The 10,313-nt window shown below is 34.4% G+C and overlaps 1 protein-coding gene across 1 annotated transcript in view; it reads right to left on the bottom strand.

The window, feature by feature from the left end:
- Positions 1-249: 249 nt before the first annotated feature.
- The window catches only part of TMEM67 (transmembrane protein 67), a 31,629-nt gene continuing 21,565 nt past the window's right edge, over positions 250-10,313 (bottom strand). The window contains 8 exon segments of the mRNA XM_040546469.1: positions 250-3,487; positions 3,917-4,059; positions 6,289-6,391; positions 6,737-6,841; positions 6,926-7,042; positions 8,281-8,397; positions 9,502-9,582; positions 10,067-10,207. Of these exon segments, the coding sequence (XP_040402403.1) occupies positions 3,407-3,487; positions 3,917-4,059; positions 6,289-6,391; positions 6,737-6,841; positions 6,926-7,042; positions 8,281-8,397; positions 9,502-9,582; positions 10,067-10,207 (888 nt within the window). The 3' untranslated portion in view covers positions 250-3,406.

The following is a 10,313-nucleotide window of genomic DNA, read 5'->3' as shown; positions in this document are numbered from 1 at the left end:
GCATCTAGCCCATTAGACACTGCAATAAGCAACAAGCTCATTCCATTAGTTGTGGTTATCCCAAACCATAACCCCCTGCTGCCACACGGCCTGCAACGTCCCTTTCTTACACTTGTCCCAAGAGAGCTTCGTGGACTGCAGAACGAGTAAACACCTCCTGCCCTGTTCTGAAACCTCTCATGGTTATGGAAGGAAAAGAGTGTTGTAGACTTGGGTCTGCTGAGTTAATGAGTGCAAAAAAAACCCTTCTCCAATCCTTGAAAATTTTATTGCTCAGAGGGACAGATATAAAAGTTTGATATGCTGTGTGATTAAAACATTTATAAAGTTAAAAGACATTCAACACATGAATGACACATTGTAGCTGCTGACTAATTTAAAAAAATGAAAAAAAGAACACACATTAAATTGGAAATACAATCACAAGAGCTATTTCTTGAACAAATACCAACCAATAGGAGAACATAGCACAGTCAACCCATTTCAAGCATTCACTAGAGAGCAAGAATGAAGAAAAGTTTCTATGAATTCCTGGAGCTTTTGACTCCTGTAATTATTTTCTAAATCATGTATAGCAACAACGTTAGCTATATTAACATTTTAGATAAATGGCCTGGAAAACTAAAACACAACAGAGTAGTGTGTGCACTGAAGAGAAACAGGGGAGCAAGTGACTCAACTGTTTTGACACAACAATTTTAGGTTAATTTATCATTTATCTGCAACAGGAGTTCCCTTCACCAGTAGTTCTTTCAAACCACAAGGCCATTAAAAGCTTTCACATGCCCTTCTGAACAACAGTTAATCAAAGGCATATGTAAAGCAAACTCAAAGCGTAATTTTTGCATGGAAAGATGTACCTGCTTAGCAAAAGCATTGAGAATAAGGTAGAGAGTGAGAGCCCACATGCTGCCAGGTCTCCATTTCTGCTGTTACCAGACTGACTAAATTAATACTACATGGCTGTGTCTACAGATGGCTCAATCACATCTACATTATGCTTGCAGACATTTCCTGGTTTAGCAGGGTCTGATTACTACCTTTTACTTATTCTGACTGAAGTCAGTCACAAACCAGGACACTCTAGAGGAGTTATGTTTGAAGCATGGCTCTACTCCCTGACATAACTAACTTCTGGACTATGAACCCATAATCAGAATCTACACAGAGAAAAAGCTTCCATTGTCATTAACGATGATGCTCAGTTCTACTGCTGGAAAGTGAAAGGAAGAAAAGCCCTGTATTAGGGTCATTCATCATGTACTTTCTCAGCTATGGACCAAAGCAACTCTCTATACTCTTAGTCACATCAGTCCTCTTGTACATCAACACTTCAGTAGAGCTGCAAGACCTGGAAAGTGTAGTTACATGTAGTTAAGCTATGCAAAGATATTGCCCAGAGAAATGCAGGGGAACATAGGAGCCTAACTTTGCCTTGCAAATGTCCTATTGCCTATTTTTCAGATGGCTCCTTAGCTCAGTTTAGAGGTTTGGCACTCAGTAGATCACTGACAGGCAATATGATAGAAACCTCACAACTAGTGAACTCATACGTCATGGTCCTCAGCGGAAATAGGGTTTTTGGCTGTTTTAACAGATCCAGAACCTAAAGGACACTTCTACTTACTACACTGCCTATAAAGGCATTAACCTTGATTTTATTCAGTGGACATTTCGCTGCTGCAAATTACATATTCACACCTTTTTTGTGGCATAGAGTGCACCAACAAACTAAGAATTGTGCACAGTAGTAGACAAAAATAAAGAAAGCGTGGTATGGAAATACTTATGCTAAGCTGTATATTAATAAATGGATGTCTTGCTGAAAAATCAACCTTTCAGTTATCTACCTTACAGCCTTATTGGCAAATACACATTCTATCAGTTAATAGCAACTACATTGGACAAGAAAGCTACACTATTTTTGCATCACCGAAAGCAAATGCATTAGAACAAGTGACCCTGAGATTTATGTCCATATTCCTGGACGTAAATTTAAAATTACAATATGATATGGTATCAACATTAACAACACCTTCCTCTTCGTGAAACCAAGAAACACCTGAAAAACAATGCTGCTTCAACTCTGATAAGGATGTCTACATTTAAAATCTGGTAGGTGCAACTAACCATGTCCTGAATCTGTTTTGAATAAGGATGCTAGCCTCAACTTATTCCTTTATGGTGTTTTTGCTTGTGAGAGTCCCTTGTTGAATGATCTAAAGACAAGCGACAGTTACAAAAACAGCAAACAATGTTCATGTTTAATCATTTAATGAAAAATATTATTTAAAAAAAGCAGGGAGACTTTTCAAAGATACAAATGGGAGGTAGACACCTCACTTTAAGGTGTTTCAAAGGCCATTCGTAATCTCCCTTAACACTTAATAAATGGCACTTGAATAACTATTAACTTGTCTAAATTTCAAAAATATGATGAAGCTAAAATGATAATGGTTGTTGTGTTAAGTCCAAAGATAACAAAGCCAGAAAATTAGAGAGCCTGAAGTATATGAGCATATATAAGCACCTGTGAAGAACACTTTAAGAAGATATGAGTAGTTGCTTGTGTTTCACTTGTGTGGAAACAGCACAGAATTAGTACTATTATTATTTCCCTGAGCAGCTCACATCAGATGAGAGATCAGGATCAAACCCAAAATACCTATAAACATCTCCTCCGTGCAATTATGATTAGCCTGTTTTTCTGCATCGCTGTAGTGATGCCTGTATTTCAGACATAAGGAAACTTTGTCATGTATAGTCTACACCCAAGAAAAGAATGATAAACTCAAAGAAAAGAGACAAAAGTATACACTACTATGACACAATGAAGAAAAGTTAAAATTTCAAGTTGGAATCACTATAAAGAAGTGATTTTTAGATAGTCCTCTTGAAATATTAATTCAACTCAGAACAAATTCTGTGCTGAATAAAACCAAAGTATGTTTACTAAATATTATACCTCAAAATAAATTAACAACAATAAAAAATGTAAAAAAGAAGAAAAAAAGATTTAAGGTATTTTCAGAAAACTTAAGAGTTGACAGCCAATCCTGCCACACAGAATGCTCAAATTATTGCCTCAAAATTAGTGGTCCATATCTTATCAAAAGCCATTAAATAATCTTTACCTTCTTCTAATAAAAACAACATTAGGTTTACTTCTTTTTTTCATTTATCTTTCCTTTTAAAAGCCTATGGCTTAGTGTTCACAATGTAAAAACATTTGTAAATATACAAAAATAAAACTTAATACCAGACAATATAAAAAATGATAAATTGCAAAACTATTACATTATGATTTAAAAGTACACCATAATTAATCTGTAGGTCAGAAGAGATGCTTTGAACCTGGACACAACTTCCATGATTAACTCCTCACCAAAGTCTGTAGTCTTCTTAACTAAATGAGAAATCGTTCATCCACCAAGGTTTTGGATGTCAAATTCTTCTGCCCGACTGTATTACGAATAAACCTGAATATCTAACAACATTTTAGAGAAACTGTATTAATGAAGAAGTACTTAAAACAGTATGTTTCAATACCTGACATAAAATAACCACATATTATATTTAAATAATAGATGAGTGAATTAGGTTCTTAACTGCCTTTAGCAATTTCAAAGTATCTTCCAATATCTTTTCACCTTGAAATATGATAAAATTGTGATTAATTTTAACAGAAATTTGTGTTTTCTACTGAAAGCTTCTTATAGCCTCTTTACTCGTGACATGCATGTGAATAAAATTAAGCCTATTTTCCAAAAAGAAAAAATAATGAGTAACTTTATAAACTCTCAGTATAATCTTCTGTCACCATATACTGCTTACAGGGTTTAATTATCTAAGTATATAAGTTTTCATGCCAACCCACATTTTTAAAATACAATTGTATTCTTAATTTGAAATTTACCTCCTGTTGCAAGTATGTTAGAATAGCTGCTAAAACAAAACTTTGGGAAGCCAGATCCACAATGGAGAAAAACAGGATATCAAAGATGAGGAGTGTTGTCTCATTGCCGTAATAGAGAACATCGTCGAAAGAGTGTCCTTCATCTACAGAAAAAAAGAAATTTTTGAAAAATGATTATTTCTGTGAAGTTCATCAGTCCACACAGATAAAGCTGGTAAGAAAAATGACACTTACAGCAAAAGGGTATTTTGAAAGCTAGTTATGGCTTTCCATTTAAGAAAAATACTACAAGCCTTTTCGCTTATAAAATGGTTTAATACTGACAAGAATAATAGGAAAAGCTCACATGTGCCGCACACAACTTTGTTCACTCCAGAAGTCTCAATCAAATTGTTAAAAAAAGGCTGCCTTGAACAAGAGGCAGACAAAACTTCCTCATCACTGAGATTTTTAACAAGTGCTAACTCTGTGCCCAGCTCAACAAAACAATGACACACATGCTTAAAACCTTACTTAAGAGGAGCTTCAGAGCATAGCATTATCTTTGCTCATTTGCTAAACAGTCTTCCAGAAAATGGGTCTTTTAAGCTTAAATTACCTTTTTCCATTGTCAAAACAGTTTAAACCACTTATTAACTTCTTTGCTTTGTTACCAAGCACCACTCTCAAAAGAGAAAACACTTAACTACTGAAAATAGGTTCTTTTCCTTCTTTCTGCTTTTTCAGAAGAATGTTTAATGCAAGCTTTATTGGCAACTGCATATTTTCATTACACCCTGTATACATCTGACTTCCATGAAATCCTGACTTGTATCTAAGCTTCTGGGAGCTACAGCAGTCTAAACCATCAAACAATATATTCATATCAACACTTGTGATGATGATGTTTGAAACGATGGCAGTCAAAAGACTAAAGCTGAATATTATATGATTGTCCCAGATACTGGTTACCTGGTAATATTCACTACTAAAGACAGCGCTTCGCCTTAATAGGGAAGGAGAGCCTGATCCTTTGATGAGTTATATGTAGCTCAGACATCTGGGATGAGAAAAGACATCACACTACAGCCACGGCTTCTATTCAGTCTGAAAGCATCTGCTGCATTCCAGACTATATAGCAAGGTTTGTGATTCAAACGAGGGGTTCAGCTTTTGCAGCCCTGGTGTCCGAGAGAGCCGCAGAAGTTCTGCACAGCTCAATAATCTAATCTGGGTATTACTATTATATAAGGACAACAACATATTTAGGATGTGTGATGGTGATCTGGTAATATCAATGGATTGGATTATGGTTCTGATAAAGTTTAAAGTTTCTGAACAGTGAGGCTAGAGAGCCAAGTACCTGAGGGACTCAAAATGAGGGCTTGCATTGTCACAGATCACTAGTTAATATTTAGGTTTCATGAAGGTAATGGCCATATTTATGATTAGGGGTAGAATAAGGGTCTGAACTAAGTTTTTCAGAGATGAAGCCTGGAAAGACTATGTTTTGATGGATTCTGAACAGCTCAGGGACTAAGGAAACAGACTGGCATCAGGCTCATACTCTTACTGGTTCACAGCTCATATCGCATTGCAATCTGGATACTGATGCCTAGGCTGTATGTTAGAGGAGGAGACCACAACTCAGGGTTTCAGAACCTTGAAACCTTGAAGGTTGATACATGGTTAAGAGCTTTCACTAAATCTATTTTTACCACATGCACTTGGAAATACTTATGGCTAGGTTTAGCATGGGCTTGGGATTCAGGATGGTGCATTGGAGGACCCAAGTCTCTGATTCCACATAGCACCAGGGACCAGAATCAGAACTTGTGTCATCCCTGTTCCTGCTGAAATACTCATTTTGGTGTAGGTATTGGCAACACTTAAAAAGCTTCAAAATAAGACATTCAAGAACCCCAATTACTCAGTGCAGTCTGCAAAGATGTGTGGTATATTAACATCAACTATTCCACTAAAGCGTCCTCACTGTGATCAATATCCTCTTTAGAGAAATTGTCTTTCTGTATGTTTAGTTGTTTCATAAGCAATTTACTTCTATACAAAAACATAGCACTGAGCTATTTAAATATTGTGGTTCTTCTTTACATTTACAAAGTGTATATTGGATCTAGTCAAGGTAGCACTTCCTAAACATGTGTACAACTCTACACAGTATTTTCAGTTGTCTAAAAGAATAAAAAATTGCAATTAAGTGACATAATATAAACAGGATAAGAAGATGAGAACACCTGTTAAATAATTCCCTTATAAACTATCATTTAATGACACCTCTTGTTGTAAAATCCACTTTAGATTGTAAATCCTGTGAAATAAATCTACATTGAAACCTACATATTATAAGTGCAAATGCCAAGTCACAATTTTACCGTTGTAAAAAATACTTTTCTCTATTGGCTCCATGAACTCCATGCCTAGAATCCGTTCAAGCAGCAACTTATCTTTAACAATATAATCCATTTCCTTATGAACCTATAAGAAAAGGAAAGACAAAAATTGTTTTATGATTACAAAGAAAATGTACTTGTTACAAAGTGGAGTACAGCTACTTAGACATGTACGAATGAAAAAAGCACTAGTTTATTTCGAGATAAAAACAAACACATAACAAAAAAGGATTTGTTTTTTTTAAGAGCAGGCTGTACTGCTGGACAGTACTCCAATTTTTTACTCGAGTGAACCACTGTTTCGGTTGCCATAAAGCAAGTCGTTAAGCACAAATGCTTGAAGAAAAATTACAGTCTTTCCAATTTACAATTTTTAGTCTCTACTTACTATAAATGTCATTTTCCTTAATATATTAATGCCAATACATACGTGATCAATAAAAGAACTGAGAAATTTGTTCATGGCATTGTAGGCCCTTGTGCTTTGTTCGAAAGTATTTGCAGATGAGTCCAAAAACCTAGCAGGACCACGTCTCTGAAAAATAATATGACCACGATTTCAGTGGAAAAAAAATACATATTTTAAATAACATTTAGAGAATAAAAATGTCTCACTTACTCTTGTTAGGGTTTCATGAATCCTGTCATACTGCAGTCTCATTTTTCTTGAGATGGAAATCTGAAATGTCTGGCCATCTGTGTTTGGTAACAAACCTCTCTGACTACACAGGTTTTCCTACACAATTAAAACAATAATTAATGTCATACATAGACCAAAAAAAGTCAAAGGCTTTTCTTTTCCTCTCTTTCATGTATATAAAGTACTTGATATCTCTAAATATTTGAATCCATTGCATCTTGGCTCTATTATAGCAAGATTTTCTTAGGACATGAAATCCTGACCCCTGCTGTCACGAAGTCATTCCTCTTTTTACTGATGTTCTTTTCATTACCTTCTAAAACACCTTTTAATGTTCATTCTGAAGCCTTTTGTTTCATGTTTATCATTTATTCTGTATTTTTCTGCTTTTTCTTGTGCTTTGGATTCCTGACTTTTCCATATCTTTACCAGGTAATTCTTAATAGATCTCAGAAATACGAAGAACATAGAAAATTCAACATCTCCATAGGGGAAAAAAAAACCCACCTTTTTCCAAAATTATAATAAACTAAACAATTTAAAAAAATAGGAACACATTCAAGTCAAAAATTATATTTAAAAGATTCCTCGACATTTGAATGTTAATTTTCACACGGTTAGCTTTTTTTTTTTCAGTTATCAGTAATAATCACATCCTTTGCCTAAAGTAATTTCTTCCTACTTGTCCATACAAAAATGCAAGATGTCACGAAATTTAGTGCAAAGTGCTCCCATTATGCACCAATCATATTAGACATTTGCCTGATCTTGCTAAAAAGATGCAACATACAACAACAGAGAAAAAATATTCAAATTAATTTCTGTAAAGGTCAGGTTATGTCATCAGAAGAGGACAGATAGAACAAAATAATTCACTGGAAGAACAGATGATTCTTTACTAGGAGTTTTTTAGATTTGTCTCTTTATGAAATCTTCTTAGTACACATCTTTTTGCATGCAGCCATGAGCTTATGAAAGGCTTCAAGACTAAAAAGCTCATGTATAAATATATGAAAAAAAAAGTTAGAAAAACAGGAATTTTATGTCTAAGAATAGTGAAGGAGAGAGAGAGAGTAGTGAAGAAAGGTGAAGAGCGAGTTATAAAAGAACTATTGAGTCACTTATTTGCTGGCCAACAGCTGATATCTTTTAAGTATAACTTGGTATAATGTAATGCAAGAAGAGTTGACCCATAATGGAAACCTTTTTTTAAATTATTTTTTAATTATAGTTAAAATTAATTTAATTATAGTTAAAATTAATTAAAATTAAAATTAATTATAGTTAAAATTAAATTAGAAAAACAAGTGTAAAATTTTACTGCTTTTACTTACTGCTTCTCTCTTTAGGTTCATATTCATTTCCTCCATATTGGTATCTGCATGTCCATGCACAGAGCGACCATGGATGTAATAACCAAAGCAGCTGTGTGACAAGAGAAACACTGAAATCTAAAAGAGGTGGTGGAAGAGAAGAATACTGTCATTAAATATTATTTTTTCACAGAGATTGGTAATATCAGCCCTTCTAGAATACAAAATAACTAGGTACCAAAATACACATCGCAGAAAAATATTTAGCACCTTGTTTATCTATGTTTAACCAGAGACAGACAACAGCTCCAAACTTAGTTTATCAACAGCAAGGATCAGCATCTAATTCCACAGAACCAAAAACCAAACAAACAAATATATTACCTTTTATTTCGATTCTGTGATACATAATACATATGCATGATCTCAGTTAAGCTCCTAGGAGGTTGTATATAATAGAATTTCATTCAGTGTGATATATTGCTTATATATCACGTAAGATACAAAATTGGCTATTTATACAACCCATGCACTACATAGACTTTCCATGGGAAAAAGTGGCTGAAAATTTTTTTTCATGGCTGAAAAGGCTGATAAAAGGGGTTAAATCCTGTATTTTTAATAAGTTCTGGCCAAATGAACTAATTCAACCTGTTCTAACTGTACTCTTCCTGCAGTACAAAGCTCCAAGACTCATATTGAAACTAATGGAAGTAGTTCAGCTGTAAATGAAAGTGTTTGAGAAAGGTGGTAACTATTCAGGAGGCATAACCATGAAGTTCAGCATTTGAGGGACAACCAGAAGCTAAGAGCAGAAACCGAACATACACATATTAAACAAAGCCAATGCAGTCGTGCCTAGGAGACAAGTACTAAAATGCATACCAGTAGAAAGAACGACACTAAATGGTTCCATGCCAAATTTCTGTCGCAATTTGTTACTTTTTAATTCTGTATGAGCATATATAACCAATATAATTTGAAATAGCAACCTAAAAATCATGTCTAGAAGTACATATTGATACTTAAGATTCCAGAATCTTTTTTCAACTAAGATTTAAATGAAATTTTCTTGTAGATTGCACCAATATAAAGTGAGCTGAAAGAAATACCACCTTTGGCTGTTAGCTAGTGATCTCTGAATAAATTACACGAATAGATATTATTTAATATTCTTTAAACTATCTTACGCTTTATTGTATTCAAAACATCACTGTACAAATAAAACAAAGAAATACTTACATTGCTCACACAACACAAATCAACAAATTGATTTAACTTGTCTTCAACAAATCTTTCATAAAACACAGCAAAAAATATAATCTGAAATAAACCAATCAGATTTTATTTTATTAGTTCATTGGATTTGACTTTATTTTATGAATTGTAAAGCAATTAACTTCAAAGTTTAATACCCATAATTTAAAGACTTCTGTCGTGGCCATCATTGCATGGGGGTCTATGAAATGGGATTGACATCCTTCCCCTGTGAAATCAAATCGTAGCAATAACCTGATTTTTATTTCAAACGTGGGAGATGTTCTAAAGTTGCTTAAAACCATACAAAGTAGTTGCATAAATTCTCCCCTTTGGGAGATGAAAATTGTGACTAACAAAGCAACCTCTCATAGCTCAGAAGATTCATTTTTGGTTCTAATGTTGTACTACACTAGAGAAGCTCAAAGTCTACATAAAGAAAAAAAGTTAAGAATATACTCAACACTACAGTGAGTAGCATGGATGGCCTAGTGATACATTCTAGTTTCCGAGAAGCAGTCTGAAAAACTGTTACTTCTGTATGTCATACCTGGAGGAAGGCAATGGCTAACCATAGTGCAGCAGACACACCAAATCTTAAAATGCGGCTCCAAGGTGCTATGTAACTATCACTGCTTCTTGTAAGACTGGAGGAAGAATCCATTAAAGCCAGGTTTGAAAATCCCACCACCTGAAGAGATAAGAAGGTCAATACAAGAGCGTGAGGCAATGAATAGCATTAGTTACAACTTAGTTGTTTCTATCATAGCAGGAAATAAAAAGATAAAATATCAAGA

The sequence above is a fragment of the Cygnus olor genome, chromosome 2, assembly GCF_009769625.2.
Source record: "Cygnus olor isolate bCygOlo1 chromosome 2, bCygOlo1.pri.v2, whole genome shotgun sequence".
Lineage (NCBI taxonomy): Eukaryota > Metazoa > Chordata > Aves > Anseriformes > Anatidae > Cygnus > Cygnus olor.
This window is presented reverse-complemented; position numbering and strand designations above follow the sequence as displayed.